This window comes from Glandiceps talaboti, chromosome 10, assembly GCF_964340395.1.
Source record: "Glandiceps talaboti chromosome 10, keGlaTala1.1, whole genome shotgun sequence".
NCBI classification, from domain to species: domain Eukaryota; kingdom Metazoa; phylum Hemichordata; class Enteropneusta; family Spengelidae; genus Glandiceps; species Glandiceps talaboti.
Window position 1 is genome coordinate 17,850,830 of NC_135558.1, and position 27,044 is coordinate 17,877,873.

At 34.4% G+C, this 27,044-nt stretch overlaps 2 protein-coding genes and 1 long non-coding RNA gene across 8 annotated transcripts in view; 1 reads left to right on the forward strand and 2 right to left on the reverse strand.

Moving 5' to 3' along the window:
* Positions 1-13,079, reverse strand: part of LOC144440787 (guanine nucleotide exchange factor VAV2-like) — a 56,048-nt gene extending 42,969 nt beyond the window's left edge. For all 5 annotated transcript variants that reach the window (XM_078130174.1, XM_078130176.1, XM_078130175.1 and 2 more), the window contains exon 1: positions 12,824-13,079. In XM_078130174.1, coding sequence (XP_077986300.1) covers positions 12,824-13,027 — 204 coding nt within the window. In that variant the 5' untranslated portion in view covers positions 13,028-13,079. The remainder of the gene's footprint in view (positions 1-12,823) is intronic.
* A 294-nt stretch (positions 13,080-13,373) lies between these two features.
* Positions 13,374-20,543, forward strand: LOC144441131 (uncharacterized). Of its 2 annotated transcripts, none has more exons than XR_013481228.1 (2): positions 13,374-13,501; positions 14,782-20,543. It is a non-coding gene; the product is annotated as an uncharacterized LOC144441131 (long non-coding RNA). The 2 variants fall into 2 exon arrangements; XR_013481229.1 differs by having other exon boundaries at positions 13,377-13,501; positions 14,776-20,543.
* A 6,059-nt stretch (positions 20,544-26,602) lies between these two features.
* LOC144441025 (E3 ubiquitin-protein ligase COP1-like) overlaps positions 26,603-27,044 on the reverse strand; it is a 35,888-nt gene continuing 35,446 nt past the window's right edge. The window contains exon 18 of the mRNA XM_078130536.1: positions 26,603-26,691. Coding sequence (XP_077986662.1) covers positions 26,629-26,691 — 63 coding nt within the window. The 3' untranslated portion in view covers positions 26,603-26,628. The remainder of the gene's footprint in view (positions 26,692-27,044) is intronic.

The following is a 27,044-nucleotide window of genomic DNA, read 5'->3' on the forward strand; positions in this document are numbered from 1 at the left end:
AATATACCGTACTTGTACTCTGTCCCCAGGGCTAAAATTGCGAAAATTGTGAAGGCTTGCAAGAAATAGTGAATGTGGAAACTGACATCAACTTAAAAAGACAATATAAAACTGTTCTTAAATCTGTACTGGCAGTACATCTGATGAGAAGAAATAAATAACACAGAGACTATATGGAAAACAACGGAAAACATAACTACCTGAACTAGACACTCACATGGAAAAAAATATTTAAAAAATCTACCTACCTATTCTCAAATTGAGCATAATCGGAATCGCACATTTTTTTTATTAGCACTTATCAAGAGTATGCGCTCACAACATTACAAGAGGACTTGTCCCCCTTCTTGCTAAATGTTCAGAGAGAACACCAAATTATTCAATTGCAGTCAGTTCTTTCAGCGATTAGTTTCTTCTGAAGACGAACAATGATATATCCATAAATCTTATTTACATGTCAATAAAACAAACTGAGAGATTTTCTTTCCTTGTGTAAGTTACTCTTTGCTTCTGTTCAAGACAGCCTTCGATTGTCAACACAACCCTGGCTTTTTGTCAATTTATATGCTTCCATGCATAACAGGTTATCCACTGTATGCAATTAGAGATACCCAGGTGTGTGACAACTCAAGGTATGGAAGTAAAGTAACCTTTATTTGACATGTTTGATGACCCCTAGTCTACTTACAGAAGTACTCAAGCCGATGTCCTTGAGACACTTGAATGTCCTTAAAACTGATATTTCAAGAAAACAACTTCTTCCAAAGACGTTGGACCACATTTTCAAATTAATGCTCCTAAACTAGAAATATATTTTGCATCATTTTTTGTTCCTATTTAAAGGGACACAACCTGAGTTTATATGATTTTGGGGTGTAATTTCTTTCTGCATATTAAAAGGTACTCACAGTATTCTACCGACTGGTGTATACATACAATAACCATCACTTGCAGTTGACTAAACTCACACCAGGTACTAGGATATAACTTATAAATGATCCAATAATGTAATTTATTATACATACCACAAAATGTACACTACAGGAACTTGTGACACCCTACTACATTTTTACATGTATGCAATGAACAGTTCTAACAATGCTAGAACACAAATTGTAATGTGATTGAAGATATGAATTGACAATTCAGCAAGCTAGTGTACACAGTATAACATCAATTATTCCATAATTATGCACTGCACTTGCAGCAAATGAATAATTATAGTAAGTCTAACAAAGTAGTGACTATAACCAGTGGGATTAGTAAACATCTCACTTTAATTCCTGTCGTAAACATCTCAATTTAGTCCAGGACTGTCGTATGGTGGTTTTGGAGAATTATGTATACTGTTCCAATTATAGCGTAGTATATATTTTAAATGATATCTCACAAATTTTGATGCCATTTTAGCACCAGTATGCCATCTGGAGATAGACAATATTTTTTGTTCTATCGGGGTCAAATTGATAAAGTTTCCTTCTTTAACGTTTTTACATCACATTCACTCTACACTTATAACTCCCAGCAGTTTTAACCTTCCACTGTAAAAAGTGAATTACGTGAAAAGTCTGTCTTTTACGTGATCTGAATGTATCACTTCCTGGTTATGTGTCATGTTTCCCTCAGATATCATCGCACAGTGAAATCCCATCTGACATCACATGCCATAATTTACTATCTGGGTCTTAGTTCAGTAATCTAAACATAGAAAATAGACACACAGCATTATGAACACCGAAATATTTCCTCGTAGTGCAATTTGTGTAAATGCATTTCCCAGTGTGAAATTTAAAAAAAAAATTTTGAGTCTATTTTTTTTTGTTATTTTTTGTTTTTGTTTATACTTGCGTATATTTACTGACCTGTTAACGGTGAGAAATTATGGGGACTGGCCACTCATTAGTTGAAATTTTTTTTTTTGGCAGTCCCCAGTCACACAGATTTCAAAACTTAACTTGCGTCTTTTCTTCCATTTTTTTGGTATGAATTTCTTTCTTTTCTAGTGATGTAAGTTGTATTCCTTTTGTGTATGTGAGACGAATAAATAAATAAAGTAAAATAAAGAAAGCTAGTCAGAATGTTTGGAACTCTTTGAATTGAGTTTTGTTAAGACTATCCAGTTCTCGTTTTTGTTTTTATGTACTAGTAATTTGTATGCTTGCTTCTTACACATACATATTTCATTGGGATTTTTTGTACTTTTTTTGAAAATTATTTTTTAAATTGCACTTTTGTTTCCTTACATTTTCCTTGTACTAATGGAATACATTTGTTTTCTGTTTTGTTGTTTACAATTTTACCTTTTGTTTAATTATATTTTCACTGCAGTATAGACACTTTTGAAATTTTTGTGATTTTACAGTCTGCATCTAGTTCTCAAAGATTAATTTTGACTCCAGACTGGTACAGTTTTTATCTACAAGAAGATATTTTAGTCACTCCTTATTTTTTTGTCTTTTTTTGTTTTCTAGTGAAATAAATGAAAATAATAAATCCAGAAATAAAACAAATTTTGTCGTATATTAATTGACTACTTCAGAAAGCAATAATCATCCAGTCTATATGAAGACAAACCAAGTCATGTATAAATAACATAACAGTTACAATTTGAGTATTTTTCTTCTTGCTGAAAACCTTCAGGCTACGTGAGACTGTACATTTGGGTTCCTGGATCCAGGGGCTCTCTATGAAAGCGATTATATTTCTTGGGTCAAAGGTCACACAAGTCTGGCTATCAATACCTGTACATGTATAATATGCTGGTGGTACTTTGTAAAGCTGTCTAGGACTTTTGCAAAGCAAATTTGGAACACATTGTTGTATTAATGTATTTGTTGGTTTTTTTCCTTTCAAATACAGTTGTACAAAATGTATACAGACATGCAATTTGACCCATTTCATGTCATGTCATGTCTTCAGGTTCCATCAATTAAATACTATGTTTGCCATCTTTGTATTTCCCCAAAACCTACAAGGCAGACAGAGAAAATAACAAAAACATGGCAAAAAAAACACGATAAAATTCACTTTTCTGTTGATTAATTTTCCGATGTACCTAAATCTACTACACTGATGAAATGTAAACGTCAAAGTTCAAAAAATATGATATTTAGATATGTGTAATTATTCTAAAGACATCTGAAGTCTTTCCATTTACAATAGTATGAAATAAGGCATTGTGTGGAAATTTTTTTTCTAAATCTATCGACAAACCTACCCGCACACAGACAGCAAACAAAGAATTTAATTGGTAGTGCCTTATTTGCATATCATTATCCACATACACTTTTAAAGCTGTCCTAGTTAAAACTGAAACATTTTTGTAGAAACATAATTCTTTTTTGTTAGAGGTAACTTACAATGTACTTATAATATTATACACCTTGAACTCTATCAAATTACCTGTGACTCAGTGTGAGTAAAACGTATCTATGTGGCAGTATCCATAATTTGGTAAATAAAGCCAATCAAATTGATTTTTAGGTCCACACCCTAAAATCAGCGACACCAAATGAATCACAATTTCAACCATTTACTGTACTACTTATGGATACAATTGACCTGTAATAAACATGTACAAAGTCTAAATTATTGGTATTTCAGTAATTTTTAGTGCATATATTGTTGGTTGTCTGACTGACAAAATAATACCTCAGTTTCAGCTAGTGTAGCTTTAACACCTGCATAAATTTCAGAAGAGAAAATGGTACAATTCACATATCTTTAGTATTGTAATACATGTATCTATTTTTATTTTTATTTATTTTTTTTTTTATTTATTTTTTTTTTGAGGGGGTTTTACCCCTAAAAAAACCCTGCTGACTACAGGTAGATTTACAAATGTACCTTTCTTGTTGTCTCAAATGAAAATATTAATAGTACATGTACACTATTTAGTGATTCAATTCAAGGAACGAAACAAAAAATTTAAAATACACCACATCATGTACACATATACCGGAGTGTATACATTTAAGTCTGATGAGTCATTATTTATTTATCCAAGCTGAAACTTGAAATCAAATTCTCAGATCAGTCAGATAAAAATCAGACATATGACTGTCAAATTCCATTTATTTTGATATGTTTAGTTCCTTCATGTACTGTTATTTGTAGTGTTCATATTTCTACAGTTCCTTGAGACGCTCACATTCTAAATAACAAACGGACAACTCAGGTGTTACACTCGTATCCCCAGTGACACCGACGTCAATGCGGACACCGACGTCAATAAATATACACCCAGACACAAGGCATTTCCAGTCATTATTGATTAAACACTAACACATACTGAGATTGGGTATATAAATTATTACTACTATAATATCAAAAGTCAGTCATTATTCTATTTGCTTATATTAATAAATATTACATTTTCCACCGCTGTGTTATTATGCCATATAAATAATTTATGATTTCATAATATCATTTCATCAATCAAAACATATTTATTTCATCGTTTCCTTTATCAAATTAAACGTTTATACAATTTTTTTAATGTTGATAATTTCTGTGAACATGTGACCACCTAGCTTAGTGATTCTGTGTCATAATTAAAAGTTTGAAGATGATAAGGCTGGCTAGTTTTATAAGAATAAGCAATGCTGATTAGACTAATAGTAGTGATACCCTGTTTTCACTGCAATGACTTGGCAGACAGTTTTTGGACAACCAAATACGTTTTGTTTTAGGGAAAGATAGTCCAATGGTTGTCAAGCTCACAATTTTAAAGAATTAGTTTTTGATGTAATAAACTTGAAGTCAAACATATTTTTAATTTTTACACATAGATTACACATATGATATGATCCCCTTGTAAAAATGCCATCATTTTATTCTTAATTAATATCTCCTTAATTAAATGCTTCCTTCCTGTCAAGGTTAATACCATAATAATTTGTCACTTCTGCCACCCACAAACTAGTGACATAGTAAATATAAGACTTGGCTATTTGGCTTGTTAGGGCTCAAAATTAACTTTTTGCTGTGGTAGTCCCAGTGGGTCACCAATTTCAGAAACTGGTAGTCCAGGGATCATGACCAGTAGTCCCATATTCCTGAACTGAAAACAGAGATCCTCTATTGGAAGTATATGTTTTATTAAAATATTTTCATGTCCATAAATCTTCCATCCTTTAAATCATCACACAGTCAGAGGTGGCATGAGTGGGGTACCAGCTACAAATTATGGTAGCCCCATGACAAGAATTTGTAGTCTGTGGACACGGGACTACTGTTATATTTCAAGCCCTGCTTGTACACCAGAATACTCTGTCTATCCAGTCTATCAGAGTCAGAAAGACAAGTCTGTATGCTTCTCTAAATAGTTATTGTTATAATCATTGCCTTATTTCTATCTCACAGTATACAGTGTCACTGAAAATGTTAACTAAAACATTCTTAAAATATTCTTCCCTTAGTTGAACTAGAATTCTAAATCCAAACGTAATTAACACTTGTTCAATAAATGTGGTTGAATACCATATAGCTCATCCTGTTTGTTTCCAAGGTTACGTTATTTATACCAGGACTGATGTAAATTGAAAATGTCAATTATGTGTCTGTTTGTGAATTACTGAAATTTGACATTTTCCAAATGATTGACTGTCCTTGAAATTACTTGATTAAAAGATAATAACATAGTACATGTCACTGATTAAAAGTATGTTTAGAAACAATTAATAGAAACAAGTCAGTGACCTGATGTTTGTCCTTACAAGTTGTCACATGACTCCAGTGTCTGCCAATCAAGTTTTGGTAACGGTGTCACATGGCAAAGGTTTGCCAATCAAATTTTGGTAAAATACTAGAAGTCACATGAGAAATGTTTGCCAATAAAATGTTGGTAAAGTTGTTATGTCTACCAATCAAATGTTGGTAAAGTTGTCACATGACAAAAGGTTTGTCAATCAAATTTTGGTAATGTAGTCACATGACAAATGTTTGCCAATCAAATTGTTGGTAAAGTTGTCATGTCTACCAATCAAATGTTGGTAAAGTTGTCACATGACAAACAAGTGCAGGCTTCCTTCTGTTACTTATCTTAGAAGCATTTCATTGGTATTTTTAATACAACAAATTTACATTTTTGCATCCATTTATAATTTTGTTCTCAATTCAATCAGATGTATGGACAGCATGCAGTAAATGGGAAAGACTTCTAATGTAACAAATATTGTGATTAGGCCTTTTTTTTACATATCCGAGAAAAATATAATAAAATTGTGAAGTCTCGCAAGAAATAGTGGATATGGAAACCGACATCAACTTCCAAAGACAATATAAAATTGTTCTTCCAATCTGTAATGGCTGTACATCTGATGAGAAGAAACCAATAACACAGAGACCATATGGAAAACACCGGAACACATAACTACATGTACCTGAACTAGACACTTACCCCAAAAAAATATACAAAAAAAAATAAAAAATCTATCTACCCCACCTATTTTAGAATTGATTGGTCTCACACAATTCTTTTAGTTAGGCTGTACACGTCTGTTGATGACATTTGACCAAACACAGTACTTGCCCTGCTAGTGTTATCATTACATGCATACTCTGAGTGACTGTATTAAACTTTGTTCTGTGGAAAACGAAGCTTTTAATTAGGTAATCTAATCTGTACTGACTGTGACTAATATAATATCAATATGGTTTCATCTAACCCATTAATAACATACATGTACATGTACATCACATTTTAGATTATTATATTAAACATACATACAGTGACTTATCTACAATTGTATATGAACACTAGCATGATGACACACACACATACACACACATACACACAGACACGCACACATACACACGCACATGCACACACATGCACATACACACACACACACACACATTTTTTTTGTAACATGTAAACATACTACAACTGTCAACATAAATATCGCTACACGAAATCATAATCTAATTTTTCATTTGAATACAAAACTGTTTGGGTTAAGCTAGGCGTGATGGAAAGAGGCAATAACCCAAATCCCAGGTGACTTCACTCTAGGTAAAATGCTATTTGCAATCGTACTTTGATTTGAATAATATCTGTGGGTTTACTTGTTGAATACTTTGCAATACAAAATTTAAGATTAACAACATCAGCTTCACAACTCAAGAATTTGCTCTAGTCCCTGGGACAACTTAATAACTAGAGTGGCTAGCAACCTGGGGGCTAGCAACAACCTATTCTTTTGAAAAGTCAAGGTTCAACAGTTGAAAGGTCAAATACTAGTATACATTGTTTAGCACTACATGTAAATGAATTTATAAAATCTTTCAAAGTTATCAAAATGTTAAAATTTATGGTACAAATCTCTACTAAAATGACCCAAAACAAGGTTTTTGAAACTGAAATGATGTGGATAATTTGAAGAATGTCAAAAATTTACGTTGTATCAATAGCAACTTCTACATTGACAAGTCAGGAGTTTAGTTCCTTCTTCTACTGGTATGTAAATCAAATGTTTTCATCAAACACTGCACACATTTATCGTAGACCCTAAAACTGTCACCTTGTTAATTATACACTGTACTTTACTCCACTACCCTACATTTCTCAATTTTTCCCTTCTGCAGCTGAACTTTATTATAACATATTTATGTGCCCTGAACTACGACTACTTTTCAGCCCTGCTCAAGTGTATCATTTTCCATCCATGATTTTACAATTCAAAAAAAAATTCAATATTTGCATATTGTCTCTCCACTAATTTTACCTACATGTATTCAGCTGAAACATTTTCACAAATACAAATATTACAACTGGATAATTTCATTGATTAATACATTAAGTTACAAGTGACATGGCTATAAGTACACGATACCAAGAATTTTTCACCTGCCAAAAAAAAATAACATGGAATCAAATTGTGAAAATTTGTTGCGCTGATAAAAAATTTTGGGGCACCATTTGAAATAAATACAGGAGATTCAAGGTAGCACTGTCAATTGTGACTTCTTTACTTCTTTACATGTAACAAATACAACCCCCCCCCCCCTCCTTTCCCCTTTCAATTCTGTCTTTGTTTTTTGACTTCAGTTGTTGAAATGTGTAGTAGTACATTGTAGGTACTAAACTACATGTATACATAAATACAAAGTAATACTAAAAGACATGTCCTTTCACACTGAGATACACTCAGGAGTAGATATCCTTAAGTCATCATGGTTACAACCCCCTGTGATCACTACATTACCACAACCCAATCCTGACAACATTTATACACCCTTTTGGATGTGTCAAACTGTAAGCTGTCTTGACCTCTGACCTCAGACAAACAGACACACTGAGTTTCCTATAAATCTTAAGACATGTCTTCAAGGTACATGTACAGCAAAGTCCTTCAATTCAGAATGCTATTACACTATATACAATGCTATTTACTCAAAGAGGTCTTGGCCATTTTTCAAACATACATGTACACAAATTGTCATAGTTGCACACAGTCTCTATACAGTCTGGTTTTTACACAGTTCATTGAGCAAAGTCTAACAGCAAAATATAGAAGCACTAAAATTTTAACCGTTATCGTTAATACACACAACATACTTCACTTTTGATAAGTTGAGAGCTTTCGACTACAAACAGTCAGTCTTGTAAATATATATATCAATAAATATACATTTAGTAAGCAAAGTGTATAATTTATGAAGTTGTTTACTTCCATATTTTCACATTAAAACATTTTTGAAATTATATCACTGTACCTAGAACTACATCATATGTTTCAAGGGTATGATACTACAACTGCTGATGTCAGACAGTTGACGAATGGAACCTGTTACAAACTGGGAAAGTAAACACCTGAATTGGATTAATAACACTAGGCACAGCATGTTGGAAGGACAGAGAGTTGTATAACATACCATCACTTGATATGAACAGTTGTATTGCCTCTTTAGGTGTACTTAAAATGCTAGTGGAACTGAAAATTTGTTTGTGAACTTAAACTATTATGTAAAGTGGCCACAAAACTGTTCTTATCAAATGATGGAATGTAATACAAGTCACTGTACTTCCAAGTTCCAACATGATGTACAAGTGTTATTAATTCAATTCAGTTGTTTACTTTCTCTGTTTGTAACACTTTCCGATAGTCCACGGTTTGATGTCTGAAGTTGTGAATGACTAGAGATGTACATGTATCTCACTCAAATACATGTAAATCCTGTAATATAGTCCCCACATGTATCACTTTAAAACCAAATCAAACTGAATTCACTCACTTTAATTGGTTCACAACTGGTTCTGTCCCCACGAGAAATCTGAGCAATCAGTTTGAATTTATTCTATTGTGCTTTTGCATCATTTCTGAATCAGTTCAAAACTACCAAATTAAATCAACTATTAAAGCAGTTCACACTGGTTTTAGTGCAGACTAAGGAGAACTGCGAAAATAAACCTTTAGTGAAAATTTCCAGGTTTCCAGTGTATATGTACATGTATAGAGCCTAAACTCTTGACAACCATTCTTTCTTTCATTTACTAGTCACTAGTAATGGCAAGTCAGACAGTCACAGGGTATCATAATCTGTTTTGATACTAGGCTGGTTAAAGTAGCCTCATGGATGAGGATTGGGTATTTATTTTTTATTTTAATTTTAAAAAAAAAATTCATCATTGCCTCCTACCTGAAAAATCAATGTGAAACAACATATACCAAGTCCTTTTTTGTGACTCAATAAATTACAAAAGCATAATAAATGTGTAAAATCTTTGTTATTGTACATATTTTCGCAAACTTCTTACCCAATTTTTAGCTTCTTTTTTTTTCAATGCATTGAGTTTCAAACACAGATTTGGTCAATGTTGTTATTTCATGTTGATTTTTCAGGCCATGTTGAAATTGTTTTATAAATTTAAAATCCAAAATAAAGGACCCAATCCTCATCCATACAATGTATGACCACTTTAACCAGCCTACAAAATCTAGTATCAAAATAGATATCCTGTGACCTGTGCCTGTCTGACTTGCCATTATCAGTGACTAGTAAATGAAAGAATGGTTGTCCCTGACATACCTAATGTAAAAAAAAATATAGAACAATTATTATTCCACTATATCTACATGTCTCTTTCAAGCACATAAGATTCACCTCGCAACATTTGAATTCTAAGATTTTCTGCCAATGCAAACAAATATTTCAATAAAAATGTTTAAAGATTTTAATGTGACTTCAATATGTACATTGTACATAACTGTATGCAAGCCGTAGGAGTTTCACATGAAAGTTTTGGGCCAGCAAAATGAACAAACAATAATAGTGTATTTGAAAACTGTACATTTGTAAAGTTAACTGCCCAGATCTGATTTTAAAAATTCAGAAAATAAACACATAGAACAAGAACAGTTCTAGGCAAAAAAATAAACTTTTCCAATTAGCAATTTTGATGATTTCTACTTAAAACATTACTACAACGTGTAATCATTTTTAATACGATTTTTCCCAACTTGCAGTTTTCAAACAAATACCCTCCTGGTAGAAAGAGGATTTTTAGGACATGATTCCTGGATTTTTATTTTTTTATGATTTCGATCTATGTTGCAAATATACATGTATTTTTTGGAGGGTAGGTGCAGGGGTCAGAAATCACAGCAAAATATACAATCTTTAAATTACAAACCAAATATTCACATACTAATACATGATGTATATAGCACTAAATGAAACACTAGACTAGTTATACATTGAATACTTGGCAATTAATTGCACTGATGCATTTCACCATTTACTATCTTTAGATTTTAGGTGACATAAATAACTGATAATCTGTGCATAACCACTATCTGATTACAAATTGTGGATTTCGCAAGAGAAATTCACAGCTAGCAGTAATTTCACACAAAAAAAATTGTTTCTGGTCAACGTGTGCATCACTTAAATACAATGTACCCTCATGTTGGTCTTTTTTTCATGTTTGTCCAGCCCATGCAGTCTTCAGATCTGATGAGAAACACAAAAATAACCCTCCCTACATTGTACTTCAGTGAAGACAACTGCAGAGCCAGCGTACAAGCAAATGACATACACACTTGCTCTTAAGTACTAAATAAAAAGAACATTATCTGCCATAAATACATGTAGTAGACCGAGTGACAGGTTTGTTGAGAATTAAAAAAAATGGTTAAAAATTGCATCGTTGCACCAGTTTAGACAAACTGTCCTGACCAGAGACGATTATCTTTTTCTTCTTCTTGGCCTCAAGGGTACTAAAATAAATGACTGTATCAATTTGTGAAAATTATGCTACGTCAATTACATGTAAGTAATTTACAATAATATAGTTCACATTCCAACTGACAATACCATTAGTAAAATACAATTTTGATTAGTCTTTAATTATTAATATTTGTTTAAATTAATATGAGCCTGTCTTCAAAGTTTCTATAAGTTAGGATAGCTGTAGTATATACGATACTATGATTGAATACTTGGCCATTCAAAGCCTGCACTACAATTTTGGATCCCTGTCAGTGGCTGACTCCTTAGGTTGATCATAAATAGTAAGTCTACTAAACTACAGCCCTGTTGCTTAATACTGTGCATTATTCTGATATTTTCACTGAAAAGACACTGTAAAAATGAGATAATAGTGCTACACATATGTAAACACAATCCAAACACATATGTTTTTTTTTAAATCCATCATGAGAAAACAACTTGCTGTGAATCAACTGATTTTTAGATTGGGAACTGCACATGAAGTTCCTACACTGTCCATCCAGTTCATCAAAACAACATTTTTTTCATCCACATTGCCTGTTTCAGGATATTGAACAAGATTAGTTTTGATTTTGTACCTTGAGAGCTAAACAATGTTAAAAGGTGTACATACATGTAGTGTTTTTTGACAGCTAATTGTAGTATCACTCAATACCTGAAAATTAGATTTCTTTGAAACTTTGATGTTCAAATTCAATGTCACTTCCAAATTTACAATATAACAACTTTAAAATATTTCATATTCAAATATACAAATATGGATGAATTTCAATTTGTAAAAACTAGTTTGTTGGTTTTTTTTTTTAAAGTGAATTTAAGTTTAGTTTTGATAATTTCTTTGCATAATTTTAAAGCAGCATAGCAAAAGTGCTATATTAATATGTTTACTCTCAGAACACTGAGGTTTACTGTAAATTTACAGAATTCTTGATTATACAGTCCCTCCCACCTGTGACGGATGGACGGATGTGTCATTTCCCCTCAAATGCCAACTATTAATACTGTCCCCAAATCTTCTTGGAATTATGTAATATAAATTTGTATCGCACGAGGTTTTTTTACAGCAAAGTGACCATGCTTGGACCAATACGGATCAATCAGCTGTAAGTCAAATTCGACGGCCGCTCCTCTATCAAGGATGTCTCTACCAACACGTACCCGGAAGAAGATATCAGCAAATTTCAAAACACCCTTTCATTTGTTTCAAATTCACTGACACTATCTAAAAGTACACAATGTACGACAGACACATCAAAAGACAGCGTTATATGCGACCTGGAAACCACTGCAATGTTGACACCGTCTTTTAAGAGGAAGTGGGCCCCAAACAATTGTGTAATTTCGAGGCGTGATTATGGGTGCGAAATCTTTCGCAAACTTTAAAACCATTCATGCAAACGGTGGTTTCCAATATATTTCTCGTGACAGGCCCACTAAAATGTAACGTGAAAAATTGTACGACAAACGCATGCGGAAAATCGCATATTCGTTGGAGGTATTTGCTGTAAACGATCACAGGAGCTAAGTACTACAACCAGGAAATACAGCAACTTCAAAATACTAGACAAGATATACATGGGCAACTAACCTGGGACATTTGAGGGCGGAGCGCAATCTCTTTCAGGTCGATTGCTCCTGGTAGTAACCGGTTTAAAAGTTGACATAACAGAACGCCGTCTCTCAGAGTTTGTGCTAAATCGAATGCTTGAGATCCCTCCCATGTCACTCTGTGGTTTGGAGGGATAACTTGACACTCGATCAGCCACTGCGCGCAATATCTCCATTCCTCCATCTTGGATAGTATCTTATCCTCGTACCAGACACTAAACTTTACCGCGTATAATAAGCGCTGGACACAGTAGATTGATTTGCCACCTTGTCTGTCCGAGGTTAAAGGGCCGGAAGTTATATCGTGAACACGCCTACGTAATTTAAATACTTCAAATAAAGCAAGAAACGCGAAAAACAAATCATATAAATGATAAAATATGTGAAATTCGAAATGGAAAATTACGTGTAGGCAATTTTTCACGGTTAACTAAGTCGAAACCAGTATTATATACAAAACAAAACATTTACTGTTGAGATATATTCATGTTCCATGGCACCATGAACGGATTGCGTTAGTCCGCATGCGCTCATGCGTTGCTAGAATAAGCTGGATGCGGAAGAATGGACCGAGAATAATACGGAAGTGAGAATATAAAGAACTACCAAAACCAGTCACTATTTGGAGTATAATTTGTGCATACAATATGTAGAATAGGTAAGAAGTGTATAGTTGCATCCAAATTATCAGAACACGAAAAATAGCGTTCTTTTGTGGTGTCTCTTGCGTAACATCTACACAATAACATGTATGTAGTAATTTTCTGTCAACAAGTCGAATATTGTACATGGGTATTCATGATGTGGTTGTCAGACTGACTGACTGACTGACAGACTCAGACAGCGGTTATTAGAATGTACTACATAGTTCAATTTTCCATAGTGCCAAATACATTCAAATTATGATACCGCAGACATTAATACACCTTGCAGTTGTGTCCATCTATAATTCACGGTTCTAGATTACTGGCATGACCCGTAGGCAAGCAGGACTACGGTGTAGCTATCTAGTTCATGTTTAACTTCAGATATGGTTAGATATGTTGTTTAAAAAATAGGTCACGCCACGATAGTCGGCTTTAATACAGTATAACATGTAAATGACATTTACTGTATCACACTGCATCAACAGTAGAAGTCTCAACAAAATTGAAAGAAGTGAATTTCTCTAACTCATTTAAAAGGGATAAGTTGATAGCCTGTACGTGAATGAGTGTATGGTCTATGGTTGTATTCAATGTCTACCATGCATGAGGAAAACAATGCAAAATTAGCCAGGCTTGGAATCTGAAATTCAGGCCTTCATTAACATAATGACAACTACTTGTCTATGACTTTTCACACGTTTACCGTTATATGTTAATTACTAAAGACAGGACACTCTGTTCATTACACTGATCTTGTGTGTTTTTGTGTTGGTTTATGAATGTATCATTCACAAAAAATCACATACACAGCAGTATCTGAAGTCATAAATTTCTGTAACAGTTCAGAAGACGCTATGCTGTCATTTGTTTTGTTAGAGTAGTAAAATGACATTTTTGAGGTTTTTATGGTTGAATACTGTGTGGGTTACAGAGGAGAACCAAGAGTGACCTCTTGCTTCTAATGTTTCCAAATATCATGACACAAACTAAATAAATAAAAGAATAAACTAGAGTAGTTTGATGGAGGAGAAAAAGAGAAACTGTTTCCAACTTGAGTTAATATTCATTTGCAACAGCATTCTCTCTCTCTCTCTCTCTCTCTCTCTCTCTCTCTCTCTCTCTCTCTCTCTCTCTCTCTCTCTCTCTCTCTCTCTCTCTCTCTCTCTCTCTCTCTCTCTCTCTCTCTCTCTCTCTCTCTTTTCTTCCCTCCCTTCCTCCCTCCTCTCTGTTCCAATCTATATAATTTCTATCTTTACTCTATTATTAATGTTTGTCATCTCATCAGTTTCAGAGATTACTTTAGAATGACAGAAATTTATCAAGTGATGTAAATGAACAGAGGTAAACTACAAACAGATACATCCCACTTCATCAAGGAACGGTATGAAGACACCTCTCTGGTCATCTACCGAAAACAGCAGAGGGCAGCTGCAAGTGCAGTACCTCATTCACCACCACCACCAGAGAAAAAGCCAAGCACAATCCGATACAGTCGCTATGGAAATGAAGCTGTGACTATCCACAAAGAAGGAAATGTGGTAATAAAGAGAGACCCTCAGGCTGTTCAGTCACAACTGTGCATCGTCATGTAAAGACTACTTAACTACAGAGACAGTTGTTGATGGTGGACTTACCAGTAAGATTCCACTACAGTATGGTTCACCAGACATAACCATGTATGTACCTTATACCTTGTACCTTGTAGTCTTCACTTCCAAAATTGGTCCACCAGGGACTATAACTTGAAGGTTCTGACGAGAGTGGAGGTGGGCGTTTAGATGGACCTCGTGGGGTGCTGGTTTCTTATGTGGATTTTGAATGTCTCACAAGATTGAATGTCAACAGTACTTTGTGATAAGCTGTTCCATAATACCGTAGCTTCCGGAAAAAAGGAATGGATGAAGGAGGTTGTGTAGTGGTACATTTCAACTTGTTTGTTATGGGTTCTTCTACTTAGCATGATTTTGGGTATGACTGTGAGTGTGAATGTTCATAGACCCTGGATTCAGAGTTACTATCGGTCATGAAAATTTCTAAACAGAGTCAACAAATTTGTGTGGGAGTGTTTTTTTTTTTGTGTGTGTAATGAACTCCAAGTTGATTTTTGCCTAATATAGAATATATATTGACAACATGTTGTAATTGTCAGGTTTGGTTAACTTAGACTGTAACTAGATATTATTCCCCAATATTTTTCTTCATTCAGCCAAGGAAAATATGAGTGACCTAAGGGGTCTTTGTCACAACCCTTAGGTAAATGAGTATTTTCTGGCTGAATGAAGAAAAATATATTGGAGAATAACATGATTAAACCAGTGCCAGTAATATCAAAGAAAAATCGGGGAGAGAATGGTAATTTTGAATATTTTGATTCATATTTCGAACACAGCAAAACAAGTGATGTAGACATGTGTTGTCATGACGTAGAGTAACCTGAGTATATATTCCATATTTTTTGTTCTAAATGGCTCATTCATGGTCTAATATACAAATGCTGTCTTGCCAGTTGTTTTTGATAGGAATATCCAGGAAACTTGCCAAGTGGTGGAATTCATATTGTGTAAGGACAATATAAAAGATATTGTAAAGTTATATTTTGGCAATTAATTTATCTGAATGAAAATCAGAATGAAAAGAAATATGTTATCTCATCATTTGATTTTTATTTCTCATGGAACAAAATATTACAGACCTATTTCATTTCCTAGTTTGGATGTTTCTGATTGGAAATATCTGCCTCCAATGACTTTGAGGAGATTGTCATATGATCCGCATACACAGTTATCCACATTGGGAAGGGGAGTAATGTTATATTTGTAAAAGTGTATGTTAACAACCAAAGTTGTGACCAATATTGAAATGTTAGAACTCAGGCTGCCAAGCTTAATGAGGCTTTATCGTGACTAGCCTGATACACCATGTAAGGGCGCCCTCGTGCATTGACTTACCCCTCTTAGAAGAGAAGGCAGATAAAGGTGAAACAACAGGATGTATCTTACAGTCTATATCATTTCATTCCATCCATTTTTCCAAGAATCTGTCTGAGTGTGGTGGGTTTTTTTTTAAATTTTAATGACCAGTTCTTTTAAAAGGTGTGCTTCATACAAACAGAGGAATTTTCTTAACATTTTGAAAAAATAATAGCAAGAGAAAGTACAGTGTGTATGTAGAAGGGGAATACTGGTAATTGTAATGACATATTTGGCTTTACTCCATTTTTAAAAAAATATATATTTATTTTACAAAGTTCAAATAACTTTAAACCATGCCATTGTTTTGCAGCTGTCATTATTTTTGAATATTTTTACGTCTTATTTATATTTTGTAAGTTTGCACTGTCAAACAAAAGTGAACATAATAATGATTTGGGTTTTTGTCGTTACACAGTTTTGGAGTGTGCAGTGTTTGTAGGAGTCTGTGAGATACACAGTGATATATGAGATGCCCTCATGCATCAGCCAAGCTCGTTTTGAGTTGTGGCTGATATACTATAGGCATATGATACATGTGTGTCGTATCTTACAGAGACTATGGTTGTGGTAGCCTAGAGACTAGTTGTTGATTTTAAGTCTAACGATCACTTTGACTAAACCTAGCAAAATGTTTTATTCTAGCGCAACATTCTGTGCCGAGTTTTGAATTACCACCAGGAGCTGTATTAATTCAATAGAGAATTTGCAAACCCGCCATGTTGAATGTTGCATCATGGGAAATGTGATAATAAATGCTAATGAATTGGTATTGTAAACAATACTGATACATTGTTTGTAACCACAAATAATCAATTCATAGTCACCCTGACAATTGTGGGAGGTTTTTTTATCGGTAGCTCCAGATTAGGTATTACAATAACCACAGATAATCCCATAGTCCTTTACGTCTGAGCATGCTCAGTCTGGATTGCAAGTTCCCCATTGAAGCATTTATGTAAAACGGTGACATTATCGCACCCACCATGACTTACATTGAGAATTGGAAGGTGGAGCTTGGTAGCCAATTTAAAGCACCTGTCAATATGTGATGGATTCCTTCAGTACTGATATGCACCAGTACCCTCTAATGATAGCCAAATTTTGTTGTTGTGGGTCAAAATGATAAAAACTGGCATTTCTTGTGAGTCAAACCATAGTAAGAGATAGGGGAACACCAAATGTTGGTGCATCACTAGAAATTGTGTATGTCAGTAGCATGTCAAACTGGCTTAGAGGTCACACTGATATCCACCATCATTCACTTAGTCAGTATGTACTGATATGTGGTATTGCTAAATTGTATACGTTTCCCTAGGCTTGGTGAAAGTGATCATTAGATTTGAAACCAATTCTCTGTAGCCTATTATTGTGGTGGCATTTCTCTGCACTGACACACCATCTCTGATTCTGCTTGATATTCATCTTATACCAGATTGGTTTTACAATTATATTGTGCAAAACTACATCATTTTAAACATTGTGAAAAGTACTTTATTTTGAATTTAGATTTTGTTTTTTAAATTCCCAAAGACTGATGTTTTAATTTATAATGTTATATATGCGTAAGGTTTTTAGTGATTTCATGACCATTTTTTGACAATCAAAAAACGTTTCAAATTTTCAGAAGTGTTTTCAAAACTTTTTCCACAAATTCTGCATGTAATGACATCACCTCCAGTGACACCCCTGTAAAACACATATGCCACTTTTCTGTGTATTTTGCATTGTAACAAATGATTTAATAGTGGCAATCCACAACATATTGCCCAATAGTCTAGCTGCTAGACCCCTCAGGCTAATCTACTTACTCTAAAACTTGAGTAACCAAATGTCACCACTCAGGCTAAATGCTTATTCTAAAAGTGACTGAATGTTGCCACTGAGGGCGCTAGCTAGTTGACTGTATAACAAGACCTGGGATGTTCCTGATCATACATAGGTATGCATCACCTTTCAGCTTTATTCAGCAACCCCCCAAAGTGCAGATCCAATGTCTTACCACAAGACTAATTGCTCAAAAGTGTGGTTAGTTACATTGGTTTAGGATTTGAAATAGCTGCATTCATTTATCAATATTTGAAGCTATGACTTCAGGTTTGCATAGAACTTTCAGTTTGCAATGATTGGCTTAAACTTAGACTACCAAACAACAGTTGTTTGATGATCTCAGTTAGGCTAGGATGATGGCAATTTATGGCCTGTGAGGGCATGCTACTTACATGTTGCCAATGACACTAATACATATATGTCTTAAGGGGTTGTAAAGCTCAGTATTTTATCAATTTGATCGGTATCCAATATTTCCATGTTTAATATAATCATGTATCATGCCACAGACACAATGAAACCATGGCAACACAGTATAACCATGGTTACTGCATGTAGACACTTGGTTACAAGTATAGTATGTTCCATCACTCACCAACGATCTCCCCAGGAAGTAGTGGGAATCTAATGAAATCTGTATCTCAATAGAACAACAGTTTTTAGGTGAATATAATTATTTTGTTTTCAAGAAATTATTGGGAACTAAGACTGTACTGTGTTTTTGTTATCCCATTTTCATTTGGTAAACTTGAATCTGCTACATGAAAGTCACTTTCAGTTGGTTATACTTGAAATAGAGAATCAGGGTTACCTTTTAAAATGGTAGAGATGACTACAACTAAAACATTGAGGCGGGATCGCCGAACGACTATGCGTATCATACACATTTTATGTTCCCGTAAGAACCACTCATTACAAATATAAACAACATCATCTGACCCCTACCGATACACAGACACACACACATTTTCCTTGGAACAAACAAGCTATTGAAAGTCATCACATTGTAGGCTCAGATTTTGACACATACAAGTGTATTGATTCAAAGTTACAAGTGATATATGTGTGTGCACATACAGTGCCTGCTTGTCGGCAGGAGTATGGTGTTGTGGAACATAAAATGTGTATAATAATTATGTGTATAATATGTCGTTCAGCGATCCCTCGATGTTTTAGTTGTAATATTGTTACTAGTTCCCCATATAATTATGAAAACACAACCAAAACCTACATATAACTGTTATCATTACATATGTACATGTAACAGCAATTATTTGCACCACTGTGTGTGCATAGTACTGCAGTGCAATACCAACAACATCGATCATTGTATACATGTATGCAAATTACCAGTATATGGTAATGAGGACATGATTATTCATTGCACACAATATTGCTTGATTGCACAGTGTGATTTTTACAGAAATTTGCTTTTTCGGATAACTCACGGTATTTAATAAAAACATAACCTCATGCCGTGTAAATGCCAATGTAGGTACTTGGAGAGGGGAGGGGAGGTTAGAGATTTGCACTCGTACTTGCAGTGTTTTCTGCTGTTTTTTCACTCACTATGCTCATGAAAGTGTGCCTGCAGAGAACATCGCGAGCACTTATGGAGATATTCCAAGTGCACCCCACTTGCACTGATGCATCACAGGATTCTGTCATATTACGGGTATAACAATGTATCTACTATTGGTATACAGAATCACATTATTGCAGTCAGTGAAATTTGTTTATGAAATGTACTGTTTTTGACAAATATGTGTAATGATAACAAAAAAAACCATGATGTGTAAAGTCCCAGTGTGGGTACTTTGGGTGTTTTCACTCATGCTTGCGGCATTATCTCTTGCACTTTTACTTGTGAAAACAGCCACAGAGAACACCACAAGTAATCATTCATACTTTTAAGTCTGTCACACTTGCCTTCACATGTCATGGGTTTCTGTTATATTATTTATATCAATGTTTGACACTGGACTCCATAATATTATCTTGTACAAATATGGAGAAATGAACATGGAACCCAATTGGCGTTTTATCCCAAGTTGTAATGACCACACGTGTATATGACTAATAGTTACGTGTACTAACAATGCCTCATCATCGTAAACCACAGCCTCTTTTATGGCACCGTCCAAGACGCGCCGCAGTGTCGCTGAAGAAATAACAGCTTTGGTTTGTGAGAATGACAATGCATATACATAGTAATATAACAAATTTGAATAAATGTAATGTTTTTAATCATTTTGTACATTCTTACCGTTGGTGCTTTTACCATATTTATTTTGTGAAATTCTTCAAGTTTTAAAATTTATCCCTTTTAATAAAAGCTTTTAGATTTACACAATGTCATGATGTGCTTGTGTTTATTTACGTTATTTTCTTGTTATCTTGTAATGTCAATTGTTTAACTGTGATGTGGTGAATATGGCTCAGTTTCTTTATTTACCTCTATTCCATTCATTTATTGTTTGTTTTCGATTTTGTCATTCTGGAAGTGTTTGTTTGTTTGACTTTATTTAAACTCGATAAATTGTTGAGCCAAAGGCTCTTCTAACACAATGTCGAGTAAGGGAAATTTACAATATTTACATTAACATATACAGAAAAATAAATGATGACAAATTAAGAAGTGGGTAAAAAACAGCAATACTACTTATAATAATGACTGACATACGAGGGTAGCACATCAGATAAGTTACATTTGATTTGAAAAGGGAGATTTACATTGGTAACCATCTAAGGTGCTTAATCCCAGAATAAAGTAAAAAAAAAAATGGCAGTAAACAAAGGAAATCAAGCCATATTCACCACATCAGATTTGAATCGGATTAAGTAAACAGTTGCACACAAATCCCAATGAGTAGACCGGATTCATAGAATCAGACATTTCTCTTTGTGCCTACCTCTTTCAAAATGCAGTTTTGGACTTCCAAATGAAATGTACACAATGCTATGTACATGCATTCCGTAGACCCAAGAAATTTGTATCCAATTCCATGTACAGAGAGACAGGGTTTTCTAATTTGTAGTCATGGGGGTTACATTACAATATGTGGTCCATCAACTCCTGACTTCTCTGTAGTCTTCAAACCCTTCCTGAATTGGCCTTTCCAAAATAGTAATGCTTATTACTGTTCAATGTGATTGGGCAAAAGGATCCTGCTGTGTTTGTTGTGTCTCTGTTATTGTTAGTCGAGAGTTGAAATATGTCTATCTTTGTGTCAAAAACGTAATGCCCCATGAGTGAAACACCAAGCCTACATCATTTTAGCTGTAATGTCCCGTGAGTGAAACACCAAGCCTACATCATTTTAGCGATAATGTCCCATGAGTGAAACACCAAGCCTCCATCATTTTAGCGGTAATGTCCCATGAGTGAAACACCAAGCCTACATCATTTTAGCTAAAATTATACACATATACATATACATATACATATAAAACAAGGACAGCAGCAACTTATATTTGTTCAATTTTTATTTTACTGAATCATTTTGTCAAACTTCATATTTCCTGTACAAAAAGAGAGATACAGCAGTCACTAACTGCCATATTTGCATTGCAAGCACTGTATCCTATTGACTACTTGCAGCACAGTATTTTTAAAGTCTTTTGTGACTCCAATCAAAAGTGAGAAATAAATACAATCTGATACAATCACCTTTAGTCTTTTATACGACAATAAACGCAGTACAACTACAATTTAAAGTACATAGTTGATGATAGATTACAGTGCTGAAAACTGTACAATTACACAGTTAATGATTACAGTACTGTAAAATAGATTACAGTGCTGTAAAATACAATAGATTACAGCTCAGTAAACTAAAATAGATTACAGTGCTGTAAACTACAATATATTACAGCTCTGTAAACTGTACAATAGATTACAGCTCTGTAAACTGTACAATAGATAACAGCTCTGTAAACTACAATAGATTACAGCTCTGAAAACTACAATAGATTACAGTGCTGTAAACTGTACAATAGATTACAGTGCTGTAAACTACACTAGATTACAGCACTGTAAACTGTACAATTACAAAGTTGGTGACAGATTACAGCTCTGTAAACTACAATTACAAAGTTGGTGACAGATTACAGTGCTGTGAACTGTACAGTTACAAAGTTGAAGAAATTACAGCACTGTAAACTGTACAATTTATATCTAATAGAAATGAAACAGACATATTAAACTTATTTATCCTGATTTCGTAAGATGTGCTCATTTTATTAATTGACCAATACAGCCTGTCCTACTCCAGGTGATTAATTTATTAACCAATCAGCACTTGTTCTAATCCAGGTGTTAATCTATTAACAAATTAGCATGATGACCTACTTCAGGTGCTAAATTCATTCAGTAATTAGGTACTTGGTCTAGTCCCTGTGTTCTATTGCCACTTGTCCTGAACAAAACTTGGGATACATTCGGCCAACTTCTAAGTGATAAGGTCGATATAAAGACAAGATTAGCGTTCATCTGCAAGGTAAGCTGTAACATGTGCATTGTACACATGCAACGAACAAAATTTGGGGGGGGGGGGGGGTTTACACAAAATTATAAACTCCATTGAGTTTACTCCAGGATCTATATAGTACATATGGGGACAAAAATTAATTTCTGTATTTGGTGTCACAGTATGGGTAAATGAGTAATCACACTCTGAGAGAACTGCTGAATTGTTCACTCCTCTCAACTTATTTGCAAGAACATCAACATATATGTCAACAACCCTTCTTTTCTGTACTCATGTTGGACAGTACAATACAAGTAATCTACTACCAACGCATACATATCTCAAGTTCTGGCCTTCCCATACAGTGTGCATTCTCTCAGTAACTGAACTGATCTCAGTTTATTCAACAAACCACCAACATTGCGACATTGAAGAGAGAGTCTCTCTCCAATGTCTATGAACAAACTCAAGTAATCTATTGAGTCCGTATGGAAATTTAGCACATTTTCTCCAACGTTTTAAACAACAGATGAAAGGTTTCAGCAACTACTGTAATCACTCAGTGATGGTGCTAGCAACAAACCAAGTATGCAATCATATATAAAAACTTTTGAACTATCATCTGCCATCTGGAAATCTACAATGAATTGATAAAAAGGTATTAGATGTCTTCACCATTTTCTGTTTTTTGTACAATATGAATTTAGTCCCATCACTCAATGAAATAAAGCAGAAAGCATTGTTGGCATTTAAAATGAAACAAAGATAAAGGAAAAACATAGCTCCTGGAATAACCTCACTCTAGGCCTAATGGGAAAAATAATGCCCCTTTCCATATTGCTCACTCCTTGACAACATGAAGAACATGCTGATTACCAAAGCTAAATTAGGAAATTAATTTGAAAAAATGAAGGTAACTGCAAAAAAAGGGGTTTTACATCTTAGCAGTACAGTGGGCAGGTCAAATAGTTACTTACTTTGGAAATATAAATTGTGACCATAAGCAGACCAAGTGTTGCCACCTAGCAGACCAAGTGTTACCACCTAGCAGACCAAGTGTTGTCACTTGGCAGATCTTGTGTTGTCGTCCAGCTGACCTGACGTCAACAGACCTTGTGTTGCCTGCCACCTACCAGACTGAGTGCTGTGTAAGTGTACCAACTTTTCTACGACCGGTTTTAAATAAATTGGATGGCTACGTAGGTTACACAATAATTTAAAATTACAATTCTACCAAGAATATATTAAATTAAACCAGTTCTTTACAAGCTATGAATGAGATATACATAATTGTTTATTACATATACAGCGAGCGGCTTAGTTTTTGTGACTCATTTTATTTTATTTTTTTGGTTTCAGATCTCATAAAAGTGGAAAGATATATTTTGTTTCAAAGGGGTCAAAAAGGCTTCTTTGTGGCAGAAATACACTTATTAAATTCAGGAACACAAAAAAAATTGAATTTCCTGAATTGGATGAAATCACAATGGGTCAATGACAAATTACATTACAAAAAACAACAGAAGTATATAGACACACACACAGAAGCTGTAAGTACATTTGTGTAGACACAGTTTGTAATTTTTTATCAATAAATATCCATATCCAGTCCAACACTTTTTTTTTTTTACAAAGACGTCAACCAGGTAGTGCATAGATGCAGAATTCTATTACCATTCTTTAGTACTGTAACTATTCTTACAATCAGACCATTAACTTACTACTGTAAACTCTAACAAAATTGACAGAGTTTACGCTGATATTATTTGCCATCTAGCGAGGATCCGCAGCCTAATACACAAGAAATATTCTATTTACAGGCTTTTCGTGATTCATTACATTGTGATTTGAACATTACGATATTTAGAAAATAAAACTTTTTTTTTTTTAAATGTCATTTTTCAGCTCTTTCAAAAGAATGATAACAATTTCTGTGTACATACAAATGTGATGTAGTTTGAGTTGCAGACACCTTCATTTGGTATGCTGGTGAAACTGGGTATGCCGTGACTGCATACGATCTGGGAGGCTATCAAAAGGTTCCCACTTTTTTGGAAAACAGATGCAACTATACTTGAATCTCATAATCATTTACAAAATATGCATATCAAGTCATTCTAATCATTTTAAACCTTTTCTCAGTATGCATTTATCTACTGGCGATCCATCTGACTACATCACATCCATGATGTTGCCACTAGAGGGCAGTATACAGCTGTAGACTTTATACAAATCACCAGCCCGAGTGGTATGCTGTGTGCATATACATACTGGTCAATTTACTTTCCGCTACATGTAAACAAAGATGCCTCACTACATACACATTATTTCCTATCTGCAAATGAATCAGGAAAAGTGTGTAGAAAACCTGGAAAGATTTACAACAGTCAGGAATAACTGCTAACTGGGCTAAATGTTGCAAAACAACGATACCCGTCAACAACTCAATTCAAAAATTGGTTATCTAATCAGAATACAGAAAGTGTAGGTTATCATCCCAATTGGGATATGCAGCCCAATCCGGATAAGTATCCTCACTGGTGGTTATCCTGGATTGTACTTTGAAATCCTAGCCAAACTGTGTTACTGTATTGTGACTTGCGGTTTTCCTCATGCAGTAAGTGGAAATACCTTTAAAGCTAAATACAACACAATGCTTCATGTAAACCTTGCAAAGATTTTGAGAAAAGCAATAGAGTAAGAAGTTCATCAAAACTCTTCTCACTGTGAATTTACAGAAACAAGAAACCTAACATCAGTAACGTGTACATTGTTGTTCTTGTACATCTACTGGTTTCAAAATTAAAATGTAGGGCATAAAGAAGAGAACGAAATGCAAGTATCATTGAAAAAGCTGGGCTTTATCTTACAACTTTTACCATAAATTATCTCATCCAGTGTTCTGCTTAGAATTTTTCTACAAAGGGAGAAGTGACTGGGAACACCTGTACTTAGAAATTGAGAAGGGAGAATGTTGGATTTGGTGGCTTTTTGATATCATTTTGACATATTACCCTGGAACTTGAACCTTTGGTTTTCTAAGATAGACACAAACTAAAACTATTGTCACAACGTTTACACTATCTTGATCACAGGGTGATTAGAATCACACTACAGAGGGAACCGCTATCACCCACTTGTGTAATCTACCAAAATGAAGAACAATAGTTAGTTTGCACCAATTTTAGTAAACTGAAGACTGGATTACCAGTGTTGTAAATGTGACTTTGAGTGGGACTGTCATTATATCAAGACAGTATTAAGAAATTACAGGAGGACTTATAAGTTAGACATTACTTCATTCTGGGAAAACACTGCTTGAATACCAGCACATGTACACATTATTCCCTACGTCACTGACCAGTAACACTTCATACTGACTAGATTTCCTGACTGCAGATTCTTTCTCTCAAAGCACTTATCTTTCTAGTTTCAGTGGGATCCCTTCACTCAAATATCTCAGCTACAAGAAGAAATCTGTTCTAAAGACAAAAATAAGGATCATGGAGAAAAGATTTGCCATAATATTCACAATCACAGACTGCCATTCTAAACCATTGCCAAGCCTGATGGCCACATCTCTTGCCTACAGCACTTGAAGAGGTGCAAGAGTTCAAAGCTGATGAGCAACTGAAGTATTGCGACAAACTTCTAAACATAAATATTTCTTGACGTTCTAGTGTAGAACAAATAACTCTATAATGTAACAGTTTGTCGAGAAAAAAAAAAAAAACACAGTTCCATTCTATACATCTATTTATACATTAAATATTTGTTGTCTTCTTCTAAAGCGAGGCACTTGAAAGCTTGGGTATTTTTGCTGGCGAGTTTTTTGACGTGTGGACCAGATTTCAGAATGTTGAAAGGCTGCTATACCAACTCTAATACTTTGATTGTTCCTTGGCTATTGGCTGCTACTAATACATTGGAATCCTGTAAAATGATAAAAAATCAATATGATATATTGATGTAATGGTCTGTCTGTACTATAATGTAATGATCTCAGGTAACAATTAAATCTAATATAATTTAAAATGAAACAAAATGTAAGAAGTACTTCTGAGAGCATGATAGCATGTTGCCCCTGACAACCGGCCACTGTTATCTGGTTTTGAATGTGAGTGCGAGTGTATACATGAACATACAAGATGAGGATGCAGTTGTATAATTAGATGTTATTCCCAGATATCTTTCATCATTCAGCCAAGGAAAATACGAGTGACCTAAGGGGGCCTTGTCACTATGAGTCACTAGACGAGTAGTAACAAACCCTTATATATGTCACA